Genomic DNA, 23,639 nt, shown 5'->3' with positions numbered 1-23,639 from the left:
ATACCTTCTCCCATTCAGTAAGTTACCTTTTTGTTCAATTGATGATTTTCTTTGCTGTGCAAAAGATTTTTGTTTTATTTTGGTGTAGTCCCAGTAGTTTATCTTTGCTTTTGTTACCTTAGGAAGCATATCTAGAAAAATATTACTATAGCTCTCACATTTAGGTTTTTAATTCATTTTGAGTTTATTTTTGTGCATGGTGTTAAAAGGTAGTCCAGTTTCATTCTTTTACAGGTAGCTGTCCAGTTTTCCCAGCAACATTTATTGAAGAGACTGTCTTTTCCCCGTTTTATATTCTTGCCTCTTTCATCATAGATTAATTGATCATATAATTGTGGGTTTGTTTCTGGGTTCTCTATTCTGTTCTGTTGATCTGTGTCTATTTTTGTGTCAGTACCATAATGTTTAGATTTGCAGTACAATTTAAAAAATTTTTTATTATATTTATTTATTTTGAGAGAGAGAGGCACAGAATGCAGGTGGGGAGGAGCAGGCTCCAGGCTCTGAGCTGTCAGCGCAGAGCCCAATGCAGGGCTCAAACTCACAAGTGTGAGATCATGACCCAAGCCAAAGTCAGATGCTCAACTGACTGAGCCACTCAGGCACCCCTGCAGTATAATTTGAAATCTGAAATTTTGATACTTCCAGATTTGTATTTCTTTCTCAAGATTACATTGGCTGTTTGGGGTCTTCTGTGGTTCCATACAAATTGTAGTATTATTTGTTTTTGTTCTGTGAAAAATAATGTTGGTGTTTTAATAGGGATGGTATTGAATCTGTAGATCCCTTTGGCTAATAGGGACATTTTAACAATAATAATTCCTTAGATTCATGAGCATGGAATATCTTTCCATTTGTGTGTGTCTTGTGTTATAGTTTTCAGAGTACAGGTCTTTAACCTCTTTGGTTAAGTTTATTCCTAAATTTTTGGTGCAATTGTAAATGGAACTGTCTTCTTAATTTCTCTTCCTTCTACTTTGTTATTAGTATATAGAAGATAGAAGCACTACTGATTTCTGGGTATTACTTTTGTATCCTACAACTTTACTGAATTCATTTATTACTTCTAGTTGTTTTTTGGTGGAGTCTTTAAGATTTTCTATGTATAGTATCATGTCATCTGCAAATAGTGACAGTTTAACTTCTTTACCAACATAGATGCCTCTTATTTCTGTTCTTGTCTGATTACTGTGGCTAGGATTTCCAGTACTATGTTGAATAAAGAGGCAAGAGTGGACATCCTTGTCTTTTCCCTATCATGTTGAGGTATGTTTCCTCTAACCCTACTTTGTTAAGAGTTTTTATCATGAATGGATGTTGAGTTTTGGCAGATGCTTTTTCTGCATCCATTGACTTGATCATATGATTTTTATCCTTCATTTTATTGATGTGGTATATCACATTGAGTGATTTGTGAATATTGAACCACCTTGCATCCCCAGGATGAATCTCACCTGATCATGGTGAATGATTTTTTAATGTATTGTTGAATTCAGTTTGCTAATATTTTGTTGATAATTTTTACATCTATGTTCATCAGGAATATTGGCTCATACTTTTCTTCCTTTTTTTTTTTTTTTTTTTGGTGTCTTTGTCTGGTGTTGGTATCAGGGTGATGCTGGCCTTATAGAAGGTATTTAGAAGCTTTCCTTCTTTTTCTATTTTTTAGAATAGTTTGAGAAGAATAGGTATTAACTCTTCTTTAAATGGTTGATAGAATTCACCTGTGAACCCATCGGGTCCTGGACTTCTGCCTTTGGTAGTTGTTTTTATTACTGATTCAGTTTCATTACCTGTAGTCAATCTGTTGAGATTTTCTATTTCTGGTTCAGTTTTTGAAGATTATATGTTTCTAGGAATTTATTTCTTGTAGGTTGTTTAATTTGTTGACATATAACTTTTTGTAGTATTCTCATATTCCTTTGTATTTCTGTTGTATCAGTGTTACTTCTCTTTTGTTTCTGATGTTATTTATTCAGGTCCTTTCTGTTTTTTACTTAATAAGTCTGGCTAAGGGTTTATCACATTTGTTTATCTTCAAAGAACCAGCTCTTGGTTTCATTGATTTCTTTCTTTCTCTCTCTCTCTCTCTCTCTCTCTCTCTTGTGTGTGTGTGTGTGTGTGTGTGTGTGTGTGTGTGTGTGTGTGTGTCTATACATTTATTTCTGCTCTAATCTTCAGTATTTCCTTCTTTCTATTTACCTTGGGTTTTGTTTGTTCTTTTTCTAGTTCCGTTAGGTGTAAGGTTAGATTTTTTTATTCAAGCTTTTTCTTATTTCTTGAGGTAGGTAGGCCTGTATTGCTATGTATTTTCCTCTTAGAACTTCTTGTGCTGTGTCCCAAAGATTTTGGGCCATTTTTGTTTTCATTTTCACACATGTGTATTTTATTGTCTTCCAAATGAAGGTGCTAGAAAGGAAGCAGAGATGATTGGTTCTATAACTAGGGCTTGTAAGAGATGTCCAAAAGTAGTATCACTCAAATCATAGTTTATATACCTTCAAAATAAGGGGCGCCTGGGTGGCGCAGTCGGTTGAGCGTCCGACTTCAGCCAGGTCACGATCTCGCGGTCCGTGAGTTCGAGCCCCGCGTCAGGCTCTGGGCTGATGGCTCAGAGCCTGGAGCCTGTTTCCGATTCTGTGTCTCCCTCTCTCTCTGCCCCTCCCCCGTTCATGCTCTGTTTCTCTCTGTCCCAAAAATAAAAAAAAAAACGTTGAAAAAAGAAAAAATAAATAAAATAGAAAGTCATAAGACTTTGTGAAGGATGTTTGGAACAGCAGTTGACTACTAATATGTATTGTTCCCTTTATCCTAATCACAAGAATTATACATAGACCAGTTTAAGACTAGTGCTAGAATCCATCTCTAGAGTGAAATAAAATAACATGTTTATGAAATTGTATTCATATGTGTTGGATTGAAAATGACAAGTGCTATATACAATATAGGGTAACTTTGGAACCAGGTTAAAAGAACAGAATAGTATCTTTTGATACTAGTGGTTCCATTGCTAGTTTCCATTGTTTTTTAAAATGCTTCCAAGTGTTTTCTAATCCACAAATGTTTTCATCTCTACCCTGTCACAATGTAATTATTTGAGTGTCTGTCACCCCTTCATATTCTAGTGTAGTAAAAATCAGCAATCTTGAGGGCAGGAGTGGAGAACTGAAGTGTTGTTGTTGTTGTTGTTGTTGTTGTTGTTACAACCCATTATCTTGTTCCTCTGGCACATGCTGAGACATGCTGAGACATTGCTCACATTTTATTGCTCCCACCAAGTCTTAGACTTTTACCTATTTGTTCTTTGGTTGCTTTTCTTCAACCATTTTGAATTAAGGCATTGACTTCTTATATTGTCATGGCCACCTCCGTAAGTTCCTTATTTCTCCTTAACTTTCAATTATGTAACAAGAATAAAAACTTAACTATTATTTCTTTCTTTCTTTTAAAACAATACAGGGCAATCTAGAGCAGCCATGATACCACCCAAGCATCCACGGCAGCCTAAGGGAACTTTGGATGATGCTGTTGTCTTTAGTGGGAAAACAGATGAAGAAACACCTAATGCTTCCCAACCTACACCACCCCCACTGCCAAAGAAAACGATCATAAGAGCCAATACAGAACCAATCCCCAAAGACCTCCAAAAATCCATGGAAACAAGTCTTTGTGTAATGGCTAATCCCACCTATGATATCGACCCCAACTGGGATGCCAGTAGTGCTGGCTCTTCCATCAGTTATGAACTCAAGGGACTGGACATTGAGTCTTATGACTCCTTGGAAAGACCTTTGCTCAAGGAGAGACCTGTCCCCTCAGCAGCAAACAGTATATCCAGCTTAACCACTCTCAGTATTAAGGATAGATTTTCCAACAGCATGGAGTCCCTATCCAGCCGGCGTGGTCCCTCTTGCAGACAGGGCCGAGGCATACAGAAGCCACAGAGACAAGCACTTTATAGAGGACTTGAGAATCGGGAAGAAGTGGTGGGTAAAATCCGAAGCCTTCATACAGATGCCTTGAAAAAACTGGCTATTAAATGTGAAGACCTCTTCATGGCTGGACAGAAAGATCAGCTCCGTTTTGGGGTGGACAGCTGGTCAGACTTCAGGCTAACTAGTGACAAACCGTGTTGTGAGGCAGGTGATGCAGTTTACTACACAGCTTCATATGCAAAAGATCCACTTAACAACTATGCAGTCAAGGTAAGAAAATATTATAAATTTGATTTTAACCTTACCCAACACACTGTTATTGGGATGGGTCTGTTCTTTCCTCCATTCTTTTATTCAGCAAAAAGTTATTGATCATCTACCTTACACCAGATATTATAATAAGCAGGGGAGTTACTTACTATCTAAAGGGGAAAACAGATATGTTAAGAGACAGACTTACAGTATACTGTATTGCTAAGATAGAGGAAAACAGAATTCTGGAAGCTTAGAAGGACTTTAACCCAAACTTTAGAGGTCAGAGAAATCTTCTGAAAGTAGCTAATCCTTGAGCTGTGATTGTTTGCGAAGGCTACCTATACAAATGGGTCTGTTATGTCCCTTCCACTCCATGTTTCTGTCTTTATTCTCTAGCAAATAAGAGACACTGGTCTGCCCCTGCTCTATAACTGTTCTGCTTCTTGGGGAGACATTTTTACAGAAGAAGGTAACCAATATTTGTTGATGTGCCAGGAACATTATTGGTGTTACATAATTTGATCTTCACATCAAGTTTATGAGGTTAAGATCTTTTTATCCATGTGACGGATGAGGAAAATAAAAGATAGGTGAGCTTACTTGCTTAGGGTCACACACAATTAGTTGAGCTGGGATATGCACACAGATCTCTCTGACTCCATAGCCCAACTTACTTTATCCATTATGTCACATATTAATTTCTTAACTGTAGATTGCCCATTCCAGACAAACCACCTCTTCACAAAAGCTAAAACTATTAACATTAAGAATTCTTGCCCAGTTACATTCACTGTAAATAAGCCATAGGCTTTGTCAATGTAACAGATAAAGCATGATCTTTGTTACATTTCCATTTTCATTTGTCTCAAGGTATTTTTTTTTTATTTCTTTGGATTTCTTCTTTGACCCATTGGTTGTTCAGTAGCATGTTGTCTAATCTCCACAAATTTATGAATTTCCCAGTTTTCTTTGTGTAATTTTTGTGTTAATTTCTAGTTTCATACCATTGTAGTCAGAAAAGATGCTTGATAAAATTTCAGTCCTCTTAAATTTATTAAGACTTGTTTTTTGTCCTAACATGATCTATCTTGGAAAATGTTCCATGTGTGCTTGAGAAGAATGCGTATTCTATTGCTTTTGAATAGAATGTTGGGTATATATCTGTTAAGCCCATCTGTGGGCTTATGTGGTCTAATGTTTCATTTAAGGCTGACGTTTCCTTGTTGATTTTTTTTTTTTGGGCGGGGGTGTCTGGATGATCTATCCATTGATGTAAGTCTCCTAGTATTATTGTATTGTTGTCAATTTCTTCCTTTAGGTCTGTTAGTATTTGCTTTATGTATTTATGTCCTCTTAATGTTAGTTGCATAAATGTTGACAAATGTTACAGCCTCTTGTTGGTTGATCCTTTCATCATTACGTAACTCGTTTCTTTGTCTCTTATTACAATCTTTGTTTCAAAGTCTATTTTGTCTGATGTAAATTAACATTCTAGCTTTCTTTTGGTTTTCATTTGCATGGAATATCTTTTTCCATCCCTTCACTTTCAGTCTTGTCCTTACCTCTAAAGTGGGTCTCAGGGTGCCTGGGTAGCTCAGTTGGTTAAGCGTCCTACTTTGGCCCAGGTCATGATCTCACAGTTTGTGGGTTCAAGCCCCATTTTGGAAGGCTCTGTGCTGACAGCTCAGAGCCTGGAACCTGCTTTGAATTCTGTGTCTCCCTCTGTCTCTGTCCCTTGCCTGCTCATGGTGTCTCTCTCTCTCTCTCTCTCAAGAAATAAATAATAAAACATTAAAAAAAATTTTTTAATAAAGTGGGTCTCTTTAGACAGCATATAGATGGGTCTTTTTTTTTTTTTTAATCCATTCAGCCACTCTGTGTCTTTGGATTGGAGAATTTATTTACATTTAAAGTGATTATTGATAGGTCTGTGCTTATTGCCATTTTGTTTATTGTGTCCAGAAAGACTGATTTTGTAGGTCATCTGTTTCTTCTCCTGATCTCTTACTTTGTGGTTTCTTTAGTGCTATGCTTATTTTCCTTTCTCTTTCTTTTTTGTGTTTTTGTTTTATGGTTACCATGAGCTTGCATATAACAACTTATATCTATAACAGTCTGTTTTAAGTTGGTTACAGCTTAAGTTTCATCCCATTGTAAAGCTCAAAATTATTCTTCCCTCCACACATTTTGTGGTTTCTTTCATTTTATGTTTTTGATGTCACAGTTAACATCTTTTTATTTTGTGCATCCCTTAACCAATTGTAATCATAATTATTTTTACTAGTTTGTCTTTCTTTTTTTAAAAATTTTGTTTAATGTTTATTTTTGAGAGAGAGAGAGACAGCGTGAGCAGGCAAGGGGCAGAGAGAGAGGGAGACAGAATCCAAAGCAGGCTCCAGGCTCTGAGCTGTCAGCACAGAGCCCTCCAACACAGGGCTCGAACCCACAAACCATGAGATCATGACGTGAGCCAAAGTCAACACTTAACTGACTGAGCCACCCAGGTGCCCCACTAGTTTTGTCTTTCAATCTTTATACTAGTCTCATAAGTGATTGATCCCTACCTTTACTATATATTTACTTTACAAGTGAGATTTATTCTTTAATGTGTGTTCTTGTTACTAATTAGTGCACTTTGTTTTCAACTTAAACAACTTCCTTTGACATTTATTGTAAGGCCAGTTTAATAGTGGTGAACTCCTTCAGCTTTTGCTTGTCTGAAAAACTCTGTCTCTCCTTCACTTCTGAATGATAACTTTGCTAGGTAGAGTATTCTTGGTTGGGAGGTTTTTTTGTTCGGTTGGTTGGTTGGTTTTTTGGGGTTTGGTGAGGTTTTTTTAGCACTTTGAATATGTAGTGCCACTCCCTTCTAACTTGCAAAATTTTTGCTGAAAAATCTGTTGAGAGTCTTATGGGGGTTCCCTTGTATGTAACAAGTTGTTTTCCTCTTGCTGTTCTTAACACGTTGTCCTTTAACTTGACATTTTAATTGTAATGTGTCTTGGTGTGGGTATCTTTGGGTTCCTCTTATTTGGAACTCTGGGCTTCCTGGATGTCAATGTCTGTTTATTTCCACAGGTTAGGGAAGTTTTCAGTCATTGTTTCTTCAAATAAGATTTCTATCCCTTTCTTTTTTCTTTTTCTCAGAGCACTATGATGCAAATGTTAGACTATGTGATGTTCTCTACATCCCTTAAGCTATCTTCATTTTTTTTTCTTTTTTATTTGTTTGGTTTTGCTGCTCTGATTCAGTGAGTAACACTGCCTTATCTTTGAGTTGACTGATCCTTTCTTTTGCTTCATCTAGTCTGCTACTGAACCTGTCTCATGTATTTTTCCATTCAGTTATTGTATTCTTCAGCTCTGTGGCTTCTGTGTGGTACTTTCTTATATTTTCCATCTCTCTGTTGAAGTTCTTTGTGTTCATCCATTTTTCTCCCCATTCATTATAACCATTACTTTGAACTCTTTATCAGGTACATTACTTATCTCCATTTCATTAAGGTTTTTTGTTTTTGTTTGTTTGTTTGTTTGTTTGTTTTTTTCTGGGGTTTACTTGGTTTTTTCATTTGGAACATATTCCTCTCTTTTTTCATTTAGCTTGAGTCTGCGTTTCCATACAGTAGATGAAACAACCACCTCTCCCAGCCTTAAAGGAGTGGCCTCATGTAGATGAACCTTGTCATTCAATCCTGCCCCAGATCTTTGTCATCTCTCAAACCTTTGTGCCTGTTCAAGCAGGCTATTATATTTTTAATAGCTCCCAGTAGTTGAGAATATGCCAAGACCCATCAGTGTCCCAAGGGGGAGAATCTCAGCACCTAGACTCAGGCTGACTGAAAGCCAGACCCTCAGGCATCAGCTTTTAAAAATAGGCAAATATAAAAAATAAAAATAAAAAATAGGCAAATATATATAATCCTGCGGGACTGCAAACATACGCAGATCTGGAACAGGTGCCCTCTGGGAAGCAGGTACAGAAACCCAGGCTCTAGACAAGAGTATAAGTTTTTTCTGTGTGATACTGGTAAACTGGAGCATGGCAGAGAGAAAGCACCAACATGGTGTCCATAGCCTATGTTCCCGGAGACCAACTCTACAGGCTACTAAATATGTACCAAACCTGAAGTCTGCCCCTCAGGCCAAAGTTCCAGAACAAGCAAAGAGGACTTCTTCACAGAAAGACTAGGGAGTGTACGACCACTGTCTGTGCAGTGCCCTGAGTGGAAACCTGCCAAGAACTATCTCTCTGCTATAGTCCTAGGGGACCCAGGATTCAAGCCCCCTGGCCACCAGAGCCAGGTGGTCAAGGAGCATTTTCTGGACAGCAGCCATATAAACTGGGGCACCAGACAAAAACCAGGGCACCAAATGTGTGTACAGCTCCTGTCCAGGAGACACTGGCACTCTGGGGCATGGCAGAGGGTGAGTAGGAATATAGCACCCTCTCTCTGAGGTCTCTGGAAAGGTGTATGGTCAGCCCCATGATTAGCTAATAGGCCTTCTTCACAGAAAGACCAAGCTCCTGGGTTTGCTACCTCTTGCTCTGCCCTGGGGTTGGTAGCTGTTTAAGACCTTTTTCTCCATTGGTTACAGTCCTGTGAGACCCATGAACCCCACTGACTGCCAGAACCAGATGATAGAGAGGTGCTCCCTGACAGCAATCACAAAACTTGGGGTGTCAGACAGGGGTATAAGCTTTTTTCTGGGTGATACCAATTATTACAGTCCTATGGGACCAGGAACACAAACCCCCCCCTGCCTCCAGAGCCACGCAGTCAAGAGGCATCCCCTAGACAGCAGCCATAAAAGTCAGGCCACCAGACACACATAAAAGCTCATTCTTTGGGATACTAGTGCCCTGGAGCCTGGCAAAGGGAGAACATAAAGATCATACCTACTAGTCTTTGTCTCTGGAAAGTGTTCCAGCAGGCTCCTAGTTGTATGTTTCAGATTAGATGTCTGCCACTCCACTGGTGCTTTAGTCTCACACCAGTGCTTTAATATAAGCATTTGAGCCTCCTTCACTTTAAGGCAAGGCACAGTTGGCTGCTTCTTGGGTGGGTAAGTCCCAGCATGTAGGCCCTTCAAGAGCGGTTTCTCAGATTGCCACAGTTTTGTGGGTCTCAGGACACAAGCCCTGTTGGGTTTCAAAGTTACATGTTTTAGAGGCTTGTCTCTCAGGTGTATGTCTTAGAAGTTGGGATGCCAGATGTAGGATTTAAATCCCTCACTTCTGAGGGAGAAGCTCCAGGTTTTGAGTTCTCTCCCTGTTATGGGGATACTGCACCAGGGGTGGATTTTATGGCAAGGTTGTGTCCCATTTTCTCCTATCCATGTCAATGTGGTTTCTTCTTGTTTGCCCAGTCCTCACCCAGCCAGCCTTTGGATTTTTTTAAAGAGGAAATTGTTAGTAGAGAGTAGACTTTGAAGTCCAAAAGATCCTGGGTTCAAGTCCTGGCTCTGCTACTTACTAGCTTTGTCACAAATTGCTACTCTGAGTCTGTTTCCTTAGCTTTGGGTCTGTTTGGCTAAAAGAGAATAAAACATCCCTGATAAGTATTCACTCCTTTCCCTCTCCCTAAGTGTCTTCCCTAGGCTACTTTAAAAGGGTAACAATCATTGAGCCTCAATTTCCTCCTCTTTCAGATGTTTACAATGATAATCTGTGGGATTGAGGTTAGGATCAAGGGAGCTAATGCATGTGAAAGAGCTTTTTAAAACACAGAGTTCTAGGTAAATGCGTAATGTTCTCCATTCCCATAGTCCCTTTTTATTGATTCTATTTCCTGGTTCAAAACCAATTAACATATCTAAATGACTTTTACATGTTAATTTGGCTTGGAAAGACCAGATGGTGTCTTAGGAAATTAATGGATAAGGTAAACAATTGGCCTTACCTGTCTATCAAGACAGAGTACATATTTGGAGCAGACCTTCAACTGCTGTCTGCAGCTGCAGTGCCCTTACCACTTAACTGTCTGGTGGTGCTAGCAGAGTGACCCTGGGCCCCAGCCCATACTTTGTAAATTAAACTGAGGGATAGACTGCAGAGAGAGGAGCTGGATTTTAGTTAATACATAACTGTTGAGTCTAAAAAGGCATTTTGAGATTCTGTGTAGCACTCAAGAGCTGTTAAGTCAATTGGGGTTATGGTGCCTCATCTATCTTGGGCTTTTATTGCTACAAGATCACCAATCCAGGATGAGTACCTATTTCAGAACAGGGCATTGAACTATCTGTTCTTTCAAAACAATGGAGAAGTAGGGCTTGACTAACTTTATGTATTATTGCGTGCAATCTTGTCTCTTTCCCAAATCAATGGTGTAGTATTGATTTCTTGGCTTGTAATGATGCAGAAGCAATCTCCAAAGAACAGGTGGCAAGTGGTTATACACTGGGAGTTGTTGGCAGGTTTGGGAAAGGACGTTTTATACTAAATGGTGAATATAAATGTGTCTTTGAAGACTGTTTGGGCATTTCTAGAAGTACCCAATTGATTGTACAACCTTAGAGGAATAAACTACCAGGACACTGTGAACCCTACCTTTGCAGAGGTAAGCAAAAGAGACCAGCAGTTGGCTCACACAAACAGGTTTTTACTGTTTGTCTTCTTAAAATATCCCTTCCCATACTGATGGAATTTAGAGTGACTAACAGGTTTGACTGTCTCTTGAAGAGACTAAAAGGTCTTTAAAACATTGCAAAAGGAAATCAGTGCTAGAATTTAGCAATTTGAAAGCCAAAGGATGCTATCCCCTTAACTGCCAAGTCCACTGTAGTGATAAAAGTACAAAGGTCTTTACTTTGGGTGTTGTCTTAGTTTGTTCAAACTGCTGTAACAAAATACTATATAGATTGGGTGGCTTAAACAATAGAGTTGAATTTTGTCACAGTTCTAAAAAGTGGAAAATTCAAGATAAAGGTTCTGGTTGATTTAGTTTCTAGTGAGAGTTCTCTTTCTGGTTTGCAGATGGCTGCCTTCTCCCTGTGTCCATACATGGCCAAGGGGGGGATGGAGGCTTGGTGTCTCTTTTTCTAGGGATACTAATCCACATCAGGCCGCCTCCTTGATGACCTTAATTACCTCTTTGTAGGCCCTATCTCCAAATATGGTCCAAATGGGGGGTTAAATTGTGTGTTCAGAGACTCAGTTTCCAACATTGAGGGAAGGTGCACACTTCTAACACAACAGAAAGCAATTTTAAGACACCAAAAGGGCATCCTACAATTCACCGTGATTCAACTTCCCTACCTGGAGACAGCACCATGTCTCTCAAGTTAAGGGTTCAGTCTACCAGACTGCCACCTTCTACAAACAGCAGACACCAGTCACAAACCCAAGTCATTACCTGTGCTTCTGACCAACTGGCTGTAAATCAGAGATTCCCACAACCCCCTCCTTGGGTTCGAGTAATTTACTAGATCATCTCATAGAATGCAAAGAAGCATCTTACTAGATCACCAGCTTATTATAAAAGAATATAACTCAAGAACAGCCAGATAGAAGAGATGCATAGAGCAAGGTGTGGGGAAAGGGCACAGAGCTTCCATGTTCTCTCCATGTGCACCACACTCCCCAAATCTCCACGTGTTTACCAATCTCTTCAAACTCTGTCCATTTGGGGTTTTATGGAGGGTTCATTACATAGCCATGATTGATTAAATCACTGATGATTGGCTGTTGATTCAATTTCTAGGCACTTTCTCCATGGAGGTTGGGGTGGGACTGAAAGTTGCAGCCCTTCAATCATGAGGTTGGTTCCCCTGGCAACCAGCCCCTTCTTTCAGTGGGGTCCATAAGTCACCTTATGAACATAGTAAGAGACACCTTTGTTGCTCTCAATACTTACAAAATTCCAAGGGTTTGGGGAGGTGTGAGTTAAGAACCATGAATGAAGACCATATATATTTGAGAAATATATTCTGGTTATCTGGATGACCTTTTATTATAAATCACAATATCTCAGGGGTTAGCACTTAACATATTAATTTTGGGGACTCAGAATTCAGTCTATAGCATTCTGTCCCTGGCACCCCAAAATTCATGTTCTTATCACATGCAAAATATATTCAGTTCATCCCAACAGACCCAAAGGTTTTGACTCATTCAAGCATCAACTCTCAAGTCCAAAGTCTGATCTAAATATCATCTAAATCAGATATGGGTATAACTCAGGGTCTGATTCATTCTAAGGCAGATTTCCTCTCTAGCTGTGACCCTATGAAACTAGCCAAGTTATGTGCTTCCAAAATACAGTGGTGGTCAGTAATTCCACTATTGGGTATTTTCCCAAAGAAAATGAAAACACTAATTTGAAAAGATCTGTGCAACCCTGTATTTATTGTAGCATTATTTACAACAGCCACGATACAGAAGCAGCCCAAGTGTCTGTCAACAGATGAATGGATAAAGAAGATGCATATATACACCATGGAATATTACTCAACCATAGAAAAGAATGAGATCTTGCCATTTGTAAAACATGGATGGAGCTAGAGAGTATAATGCTAAGTGAATAAATCAGAGAAAGACAAATATATGATTTCACTTGTATGTGGAATTTAAAATAAAAACACATGAACAGACGATAAAAGAGACAAACCAAAAAACTCTTAACTACAGAGAACAAACTGGTATTTGCCAGAGGGAAGCTGGGTGGGGGAATGGGCAAAATAGGTGAAGGGGATTAAGAGTATGCTTACAGTGATGAACAGTGAATAATACATAGAATTGGTGAATCATTATACCATACACCTGAAACTAATATAACACTATGTTAACTAAAAGTTAACACTATGTTAAAAAATATGATGGTGGACAGGCATAGGATAGACAATTCCATTCTAAAAGGGAGAAATAGAAGGGAAGGAAGAGATGATGGGTCTCAAGCAAGTCCAAAACCTAGCAAGGCAAATTCCATTAGATATGAACACTCACAAACGATCCTCTTTGATTCAGTACTGGCAGCATTGCTCCCATGGCTCTGCTAAGCACCCTGCTCCTCCAGCTCTTTGTAAGGGCCCTGCCCACACTGCCCTGTGAGGCCCCATCCACATGGCTCTCTGCCGAGGCAGCCCTACCCTTTGAAACCCAGGAGGAAACAGTCTTGTCTCTTAGATTTGTGATGGGAGTAACAGCCCTGACAATCTCTGAAACACCTTCAGGGTCATTCTTCCCTTTCCTTAAAGAATAATGCACCTTCACAGCTCTATGGAAGAGTTATATAGAATCCAAGAAGTCTGACAACTTTCCTTCACTCCATCCTGCTTCTTCTGTCCCTTTAGTTCAAACTAGCAGTGTCTTTTCTGGTAGAATCCTCTCATTCTGGCTTCTCCTGAGATGACTGATTAATAAGTCCATGAGTCATACCCCTGATCTCTTTAGAAAAATGGTTATTCAGTCACACCCCTTAGTGTTCCTTTTAGAACTAGCTTTCTTGTTTGTTGCAGTATGGATAGACTGAGAATTATCCAAATCTTAAAGTCTTGGTTCCTTTTTGCTTAACAATTCTTTCTTCAACTACTCTCTCCCTTTTTGCGTTTTTACTATAAGCAGTTAGGAGGAAATAAGCTGCTGCTTGACCACTTTGCTTAGAAATCTCAGCTAAATATACAGTTTCATTGTTCACAAGTTCTGCTATCCACAAAATTCTAGAACATTTTAGCCAAGTTCTCTGTCATTTTATAATTTGTCCAGTTTCTGATAGCATGTTCCTCATTTCTGTCTGATTCCTCACCAGAATCACTCTTAATGTTCATATTTCTAACAATAGTCTCTTCATGATTATCTAGGCTTTTTCTGTCATGAATCTCAAAACTCTTCCAGCTTCTACCCAATTCCAAAGCTGCTTCTACAGTTTTGGGTATTTGTTACAGTGGTACTCTACTTCTCATTACAAAAATCGTAGTCTGCTCAGGCTACCATAACAAAACTGACTGGATGGCTAAACAGAAATTTATTTTCTCCCAGTTTTGGAGACTGGAGGACTCTCTTCCTGGCTTGTAGACAGCTACCTTCTCACTGTGTCCTCATGTGGGGGTTAAAATGGGGGAAAGAATATGTCATATTAGGAGTTAGGGCTTCAACATAGAAATATAGGGAGGACACAATTCATTCCATAGCTTTATTCTGTTTTTCATTCAGTGTGAATAGTTTTATTAGTTGTATTTGTCTTAAGTAAATTGCTATTATCACAACACATAATAGAGAAAAGTCAATTTGGAGTTAGCTGACATGGGTCAGAATCAGTCTCTGTGTATCCCCAAGTAAGTCATGGTTTTCACATGAATGGATACTACCTGCTCTACCTACCTCATAAGAGTGTTCTTTTCTTAATGTTTATTTTTGAGAGAGACAGAGTGCAAGCTGAGTAGGAGCAGAGAGAGAGGGAGACACAGAATATGAAGCAGGTTCCAGGCTCTGAGCTGTCAGCACAGAGTCTGATGTGGGGCTCGAACTCACGAACCACAAGATCATGACCTGAGCCAAAGTTGGACACTTACCCAACTGAGCCACCCAGGCACCCCCTTATAAGATTGTTCTAATGCATATGTTTTTATGTAGTGAAACCCCTTTCCAGACTATACATATACAATAATGCATTATTATTAACAATACTGAAAAGTTAACTGCTCAACATTTTTTAGACCACTCTTTATTCTTCTTTAAAATTAGGCACTGGTCTGAGTATATTTAGGTAAGTTCTGTCCTTACATGTTTTATTTCTCATTACTTCAAAGATGTAAACATTTTTACTTAAAATTAGGAGAGAAAACTACTAAATGCTAGCATCCTCAAGATTTTTAGCACTGCCAAAAATTGAAAACAAACTGGGTGTCTGATATTAAGGAAACAATTTAATAAATTATGACAATGCCCAATGGAGTCTTTGTGGCCATTAAATGGTAATTATGAAGACTCTAAAAAAATCATGAAAAACAGTTTTTGTAAAATGTCACATGAAAATAACAGAATACCAAATAGTATGATCATAACTTTTTAAAAACTGACTTACAAAATGGTAATATGCAAATAATTCCTGTTAGAGTGGTGATAATTATAGGTGATTTTGATTTCGTTTTGTTTTTTAATGGTGGCATAATGTCTTTTTGATTAAAAAAAAACAAGGAATTGGAGATTTTAGATCATTTGACACTGAGTCCTTGAAGGCAGACACCCCAAGTTATTCATCCCTATAGTTGCATCCTCTAGCACAAATCACGAGTAGTTCTTATATCATGTCACCCAACCCTACACACACTAGTTCCTCTGTCTGGACTGCACTTCTGGGAATAGCACTGTCATCTACAGGTGACCTATTTCTGTATCACCCAGGGGTCCTCATTAGAAATATACTTTTGTCAGGGCTGCCCAGGTGGCTCAGGCAGTTAGGAATACAACTTTTGATTTCGGCTCAGGTCATGATCTTGCAGTTCATGAGTTCAAGCCCCACATTAGGCTCTGCACTGAAGTGCAAAGTCTGCTTGGGATTCTCTCTCTTCCCTTCTCTCTCTCTGCCACTTCCCCATTCACACTGTCTGTCTGTCTCTCTCTCTCTGTGTCTCAGAATAAATAAATAAATTTAAATATATATATATATATATATACTTTCCTCAGCTGCATCTCATACCTGCAGAATCAGAATCTCTGGAAGTGAGGCCTGGGAAACTGCATTGTTAACAAGCACCCCAGGTAGCTTTAGCATTTAGCATTAGATAGCATTATATTCTATCCGAAATAGTATAATGTACATAATGGGCATTCAACAAATATTTCTTGACCTTTTGGCAAACATTTACTGTATAAAAAATTGTGATATCTGTGTGGATTTATAGAAGTACATGTGAACAAAACAAAGCCTCACCCTCAAGGAGCTTATATTCCAGTGGGAAAGACAAAGGCATAAATAACTCTTAAACAAGATAAATTATAATGAAGGTTCAGAAATGTAAAGATGAATGACAATTAATGAATGAAATAAGTCATTGTTAACACTATCACAGGGCCAATAAAATACGGCCTTTTTTGTCCACAGTGCAGGAAGAGAATATTAAAATTTGGCTATGGAAAGATTTGGGACCACATTTAGAGCTTTGAATGATGAGTTCAAAAAGTTAGACTTTATTTTTGTGGGTTTTTTTTTTATGTTTATTTATTTTTGAGAGAGATAGAGCGTGAGCAGCGGAGGGGCAGAGAGAAAGGGAGACAGAATCTGAAGCAGGCTCCAGGCTTTGAGCTGTCAGCACAGAGCCCGACACAGGGCTGAAACTCACGAACAGCAAGATCATGACCTGAGCCAAAGTCGGAGGCTTAACCGACTGAGCCACCCAGGTGCCCCAACTTTATTTCGTGTTTTATGGGAAGCCACTAAGGATTTTTAAACAGGGGAATAATATAATATCAATGATTTGGGGGGGGGGGAAACTATGGTGAAATGATTTTGGAAGAAAACTATGATAGAAGAGTCCAGAAAGGAAGCCAGTCATGATGCTATTGCAGTAGTCCAGGTAAGTAATAATGAGCCACTGGACAGTGGGAAAGAAGGGGCAGGTGGTAAAAGAGCTGAAACAGTTGGTAGGACCATGTCTGGTGAAAGGCTGGCTATAGGATGAGAGACAGCCCCAGGAGGAGGGTGCCATCAACTGAAATATAAGTCAGAAAAGCCAGATGAGCTCTTTGTGGAGCATGCCTCTAGGACATCCAGTGCTAGAGAAATGCTGTAGCCAGACAAAAATGTAGGTTTGGTACTCAAAAGGGAGATCAAGACTAGAAATATGGTTACCCAGTCTTCTCGTAGACTTGATTTAGTTCAAACTTTGGGGAATGTATGCTGTTATAGTGGCAGAGTCTATAACATCAAGAAAAGGTCTACACATCTAAGTGACCCAAACAGAAACACAGGAGAAGAAGTAGCAAAGAGCAAGGACCCACCAGAGTCCAGAATTGCAAAAAGCTTGAGCAGCATAAGGAAAAGGCAATCTCTGGTAAACTTTAAGAAAATACAATCTCAATAATAGTGGGAGCAGATACCAGATGCAGCCAGTTAGAGTAGGGAACAGGGAGGCAGTGAGCACAGCCTACTTTTTTAAGTGTTTTGGTGAAGGAAAGGCCAAATTGATGCCCAGACAATATTTAACCTTCAACTTCTATTTCTGTTTCTTTCATGTCTCCTTTCATCCCCTCATCACCATTTGGTGAGCCGCCACCCAGCAAATCGGACTTGTCTCTGTGGGCTGTGTATTGGCTGGCCTCCAGCCCTTAACTTCCCTGCTCTCTAAATAAAACTTAACATAAATTTAAGCATGAACTTAAAACTTCCCTGCTCTAAATAAAATCTACCTTGCGTTTTCCTCCTTTCAGAGAATCTGGGTAGCCACTGACTAAACACATAATCCCCAAAGTAGACTCAAGTCAACTTTAGAAGAGCCAGCACTCATCATTCATCATCATACACAGGCGGAAACTGAAGCCAGAGGATAATAATTATAGTTGCATAGGGTCACCAGCTCCATGGCAGGCTGCCTCCTGACTCCTACATGGAACCTATCCTATCATAATGATACCTGAGTAGTGGACTGGCCCTGCTATTCCTCAGTGTTATCCCTGAATGGACAAATGACAGCCCTTTACCTATAAGCAGAATGGCCAGTTGGTAAAATTATGACTCAGTCTCAATGGGACATTCTTTTTCACTGCTTTTCTGAGGTCTTTTTATAATAAATGCTGCTATGTGAGGCCACATAAGAAATTTGGATGAAATTACTTTGGGGAAGATGATAAAAATCTCACATAAGCAAAAAGCATAAAATTCTGTCTTATTTTTCCAACAGTTCCAAATTTGGGGTAGTATGTATCTTCTCTTTGTAAAGGAGTCTAAGTCTTTGTTCTCAAGGAACAAGCTCACAGAGCCCCATGAAGATGTGCATGTCCCTGTTACAACTGTGGGCTGCTTCCTTCCGTTTCTTTAAATGTTCTATTTATTTATTTTTAATTTTTTTTAATGTTTATTTATTTTTAAGAGAGAGTGAGACAGAGAGTGAGCTGGGGAGGGGCAGAGAAAGAGGGAGACACAGAATCCGAAGCAGGCTCCAGGCTCTGAGCTGTCAGCACAGGGCCCAATGAGGGGCTCGAACCCACAAACTATGAGATCATGACCTGAGCCAAAGTCAGCCACTTAACTGACTGAGCCACCCAGGCGCCCCTGCTTCCTTTCTTCTACCAATGCCAAGAATCTTGTTAGAAGCTTGTAATAAGTGGAGGTGAACTGTGGACACCAGCATCCTTTATTGCGTTTTGACTCCACAGAGTCTCTGTTTATCTCATTTGGGTGGATGCTGAGAAAGCAAGACACTAAATGAAAAAGCATTAACAGGAATAACTGGTAGGAATTTACAACTAGTTCAGACTGTAGACACAGGCAATTAATTACTGGCTTAGTAATAAGGAAAGAAGTATAGAGGGGAAACACTTCCACTTTCATCCTTCAGTACAAATATGTTCAACATTGAAACTTCACAGAGAGCCATTGACCAGTGGCCAGCTATACACACCCATAGCCATCATAGGTCAGTGCCCACTTCATTTCAGGACTGAGTGCATACAGAAATTCCTAAGAGTCTCAACTGGGAATTGGTTTAAGAAGGAAGGGTTTGGTGTACTTGTGTAAATCTGGAATCAAAATGAATTGTCTAGGAGGAAAAGGAAGCCATAGCTTTCATTAATGAGATGAGAAAACATAGTTAGGAATTATAAGTTGGGATTCAAATTAATTGATTCTTAATCTGGGCCTGAGTCAGTTATTGAACTGCTCTGTACTTCAGTTTCTCTAATGTAAACATCCTGGGTGTCATTCTCTCAGCCTAAATGACTAGCTCGGAAACACGAGTGATTTCATTTTGATCCGCATTGCTGAGTAAGAGCATCAAAAGATTTAATGGGTACATGCTACAAATAAAATAGTAAAATCTTATACAGTTGCCTTTTTGAATTTCTCTCTAGACTCCAAAATGGGTTTCTTGGGCAGATGAATATTTTTGTAGCAACCCAAGCTATAAATTACCTGGCCTACCTGACAGGTCTCATAGCAGATTCCTACAGCATGGAATGCTGACTACCTGGGGCCCAGATGGCATTTATATTTTAAATACTTAATCCATTTTTAATATGTTTGTAACAGCATTGAGTGTGTGGGGATCTTAGCTCTGTAACAGCAAGTAAAGCAATACTCCTTCTAGGTAGATCAAGGATTGAGGTCAATACAGGTAATCAGCCTGTATTCTTAGAGCAAGGTTGTACCATATACTGGATATCTATGGCATGTTTGCAGATTTTCGTTTTATGCTGTCTCTCATTTGCAGTTGTGTTTTTGTGTAACGGGACAATATAGTACAGACGGTATAGTGTGTGTGATCTTCAGTGTTTCTCGCTTTTGTTCCTCTGCAATTCATTCCCTGCAATACCCATCTCACTGAAGGTTCACTGAGGGGCACTGTAAAATGTATGGTGTGAGATGGAAATGAGACTCCCTACTGATAAAGTGGAAGTAGGCTGAAGGCATCCTAGGCCAACTGGCTCATCAATGGAAAAATAAAAGCTAATGTGGAATATTTTTGAAGGGTCCTAGATTTTGTAATTATTGCTTTCTTTGGGGAAAAGGAGAGAAAATTGAATGGAATGATGAAGAGCACTATCATTTTGTGTAGGTTTGTGCAGGGCAAAACCACTGAGCCTCTAGGGCAGCCTGGACTCGGCAGACAGCCCTCATTGTTCAGAGTTTACTCATTTGCCTGGTCCGGTCATGAATGTTCATTATTCACATTAGTCTGCCATTGCCCCCTCCCCATCACCTTGCCAACTTCCATCTGTTTCATAAAAGCTGTGTATATGCTAGCTTCTCTGAGTAAATAACCTTGAGGCTACACCACATCAGATGTAGCCTTTCTCAGTATTTTGTACAGACATATCAAGCATACACAATGTGCCTTGCTCTGTGGTAGGCCCTACTGATATAAATATCTGCTCCTAAGGCAGACAAAAAAAAAATGTGATATCTGTAATAATAGAGACATATACAAGAAACACAGAAAGGAGGTTTAGGGTAGTCAGTACTTTCTCTCCTTGACAGAACTGACATATGATAATGGCTTTGAAAGGGTAAGTAGGAATCCCTCAGGCAGATGAGGGGTGAAGAGAGGCCCCGATCAGAGAGAACACCTGGCAGGTAGAAGAAACCAGGGGGCTGGCTGCTGGTAGTTCAATATGGCAAAAGTGAAAGAGGGGTGAGAAAGAAGACTGGAAAGGAAGCTAGACCAGGACTTTCTTCTGTGAAGATAATGGGGAGCCACTATGAATTTTAAATAGGCAAGTGATATCTGATTTTTTGAAAGGTGGCTCTAGTGGTCATGTGGAAGGTGTGTTTGAGGGGAATCGTACGAGAGACAGGGAAACCACTTGGAAATCTTTTGTACTAGACCTGGCAGGTGATAATGGTAGCAATCAATGATGGAGACAAGAGGATAATTTGAAAGGTATTTAGGAACAGAATCGATTAAAATTGGTAATTTATTAGATGTAGGAAGTGAAGATGGAGGAGAAATTCAGAGTGAATTTCTTAGCCAGATATTGGGACAGATAACGGCACCATTCACCAAGAGAGGAAGTACTGGAAAAACAGGAGGTTTGGTGGGATGAAGAGTTTGGGTTTGGTTGTGCTAAGTTTAAGGGTCTGTGGTATGGAACAGACACAAGGAGAAATCAAGTAGGCCATTATATAGATGAGTCTAAAGTCCAAGACAAGTCTGGGTTGCAAATATGGAAATCAGCAATATATCAAGACGATTGAAGCCATGAGTTTGCTGAAGAGAGTGTGTCAGTGAGAAAATAGGACAGTGAATAGGCTCTTCCCCCGCCCCCCCCCCCCCGCCCCCACAAACAACAGCATTCCTTTGGGAAGAAGAGTTAAAGGAGAATGGATAATACCACTCTCTTCAACAACTGATTCATTCCCTAGCCATTTCCTTCCTGTGTTACCAAATGTCCACCTTTTTCCCTACCTCCCCACTTTGTTGCCTTAAACTGGATATCTGCTCTACTCCCCAACATTGAAAGGACAGCAAGATGTACATCCTCTTTACCGGCTCCAGTCTTTGTGGGCATTCTGAAAGGGTCAGTAGTATCAGACACATACACTGTCTTCTTCCCAGATGCTTTTAATGGGGCTCTACAGTCAAAGATCCCCACACTCTGCTTTTTTTTTTTTAATTTTTTAAATGTTTATTTATTTTTGAGACAGAGAGAGACAGAGCACAAGCGGGGGAGGGTCAGAGAGAGAGGGAGACACAGAATCTGAAATAGGCTCCAGGCCCTAAGCTGTCAGCACAGAACCTGACGTGGGGCTTGAGCTCACAGACCATGAGATCATGACCTGAGCCGAAGTCAGACGCTTAACCAACTGAGCCATCCAGGCATCCCCACACTCTGCTTTTTAAAAGTTAGCTGTCTCGGTTGAGATTATTATTATAACAAACATAAATGCTTTATAATGGCAAACTTGACTCAAAGGTATGCAGAGCAGTTGCCATGAGCAACATGGAAAATGAGCCCCTGTATTGAAGTGAATGTTTGAAATTAAACTTTTCAGGTTGCATGTGAGGAACAATTATCAAGCTGTTTCCCTACTAGGATCAGGTTGTATAAGCATTGTATGCTTTGACCTGGGTCTAGGAAGGTCTCAGGAGAGGGTAGTTTGGCTCTGACCCTGGAAGCATGGGGTTTTCTTTCACTTTCCAGCAGGTCATTTATCAGTGGTTAAAGGGTTCCCCATTCCACTGTATTTGGAGCTCTGTCTAAATTGCTTCAGGATTTTTCCCAGATGGAAAGTGCTAAGGAGCCATCAGATACTTGTTTGCTCAGTTACTATTAATCAATATTTTTCCTTTTCCTTGTCTGTCCTTACTCATCTTTATTAACTCAGACACTCAATTTCCCCACAAGCCCTTGTTTTTGCAGCAATCTGTTATCCACATTGGTGGGTGTGTAGCTACCCCTGGCTGGCTTTCCCTTCTGATGTTCTTCTGGCTTCCTCTGGAGAAGTAGCTCAGGAAGGTGTGCCTTCTCAGTGGGCAAGCAGGCCAGTAGGGTCACTGTGGTGACCTCTTCCTGTTTGTGCTTTTCACAGAAAGCATTTCTTTTGCATGAATTTGGCGTTGTCACCTTCATAGAAGCAGTAACTTGTCCAGAAAGAGGACGTATGGCATATTTTACAAGATTCAACCGTCACCCCCCTGACTTCGCGAGGCTGCAGTTTGCCCAGAAATGACTCCTGGATGGTGATGTGACAGCTCCCTCTAGTGTCACTGTGGCTCGGGCTCTCGCGGGGCTTTGCTTCCCACTCAGAAAGTGTGGACAGTACAGAATCTGTCAGAATTGGTGGCAGTTTAAATAGGTTGTTCCCACGGAGTCAAAACAAATATGAGATGATTTTTCTCCTGTTAAAAAAGAGAATCTTGCATGAAGATATGGGACCATTCCAGCTCCTGTTCTGTTCCTGTTTCAAAATTTGGGGGAGCCCAGAGTCCTGTGGAAATCATTCTTCTTGGGGAGTGGAATCTTTTTGGAAATTCCTGCAGTTCAAGCCAACTGCCCTTTGAGGGAAGAAATGTAAATTCCTTTCAAGAAAGATAAATGAAAATGGGAGGCCAAGGGGAAGTCACTTTGTTGTAGAATAGAGAAAATAAGAGAGGGAGGTAAAAACAACAACCAGCAGGAAGAACCCTGTCCATTTGTTCTAGAAAGAGCAGCTTGTTTTCTGAAATAACTTTTGGACTAGAAATTTATCATCTGAAGTCAGGTAATTTTGAGTTTTTTTTAAAAACACTAAAGGAGTCAAGTTATTAATATTTGAAAAATGGCTACTATGTGGTACATAGAATAATATAATACTCCTACCTAAATTAACATCATCACAAAGCTCCATAATAAAGATTTATGAGATACTCATCACATAAGAAATCCTATTTTGGAAATCTCCGTTGGTCTGTATTTTGGTTGTAACTGTTTTCACGGTTATAAACCAGTTAGAAGCCCTAGTATTTTGTTTCCCTCTATCATGCTCCAGTCTTCTCCCTTTTCCCTTTGCCCTTTAAACTAGAGTGACCCATTATTCTTTGGCCTGTCTACATATTGTAAGATGGGGAGATAAGGAAGTGTCACCTGCTCAGGTCGGCTCTCCAGGCAGGCCATTTTCCTTCAGAGCATCCGCACTGGTTGAGCGATTTATCATTTCTTCTTTGTAAATCACTTTGAACCTTTATCTCAAATTGATCTGTGAAACTAAACATAAATTCTTCTTGTAGTGCCCATGTTCATTGTCTAGTCACACAGCTCTGGGGAATCTTATACAAGTGTGTGTGTCTCTGTATCAGCAGATACCATGAGGATAACATGAG

At 39.7% G+C, this 23,639-nt stretch overlaps 1 protein-coding gene across 2 annotated transcripts in view; it reads left to right on the top strand.

Moving 5' to 3' along the window:
• Positions 1–23,639, top strand: part of PEAK1 (pseudopodium enriched atypical kinase 1) — a 313,862-nt gene that overhangs the window by 279,737 nt on the left and 10,486 nt on the right. For both annotated transcript variants that reach the window (XM_043554944.1, XM_043554943.1), the window contains exon 7: positions 3,460–4,205. In XM_043554944.1, the coding sequence (XP_043410879.1) occupies positions 3,460–4,205 (746 nt within the window). The remainder of the gene's footprint in view (positions 1–3,459; positions 4,206–23,639) is intronic.

This window comes from Prionailurus bengalensis, chromosome B3 (assembly GCF_016509475.1).
Source record: "Prionailurus bengalensis isolate Pbe53 chromosome B3, Fcat_Pben_1.1_paternal_pri, whole genome shotgun sequence".
Classification (NCBI taxonomy): Eukaryota; Metazoa; Chordata; class Mammalia; order Carnivora; family Felidae; genus Prionailurus; species Prionailurus bengalensis.
This window is presented reverse-complemented; position numbering and strand designations above follow the sequence as displayed.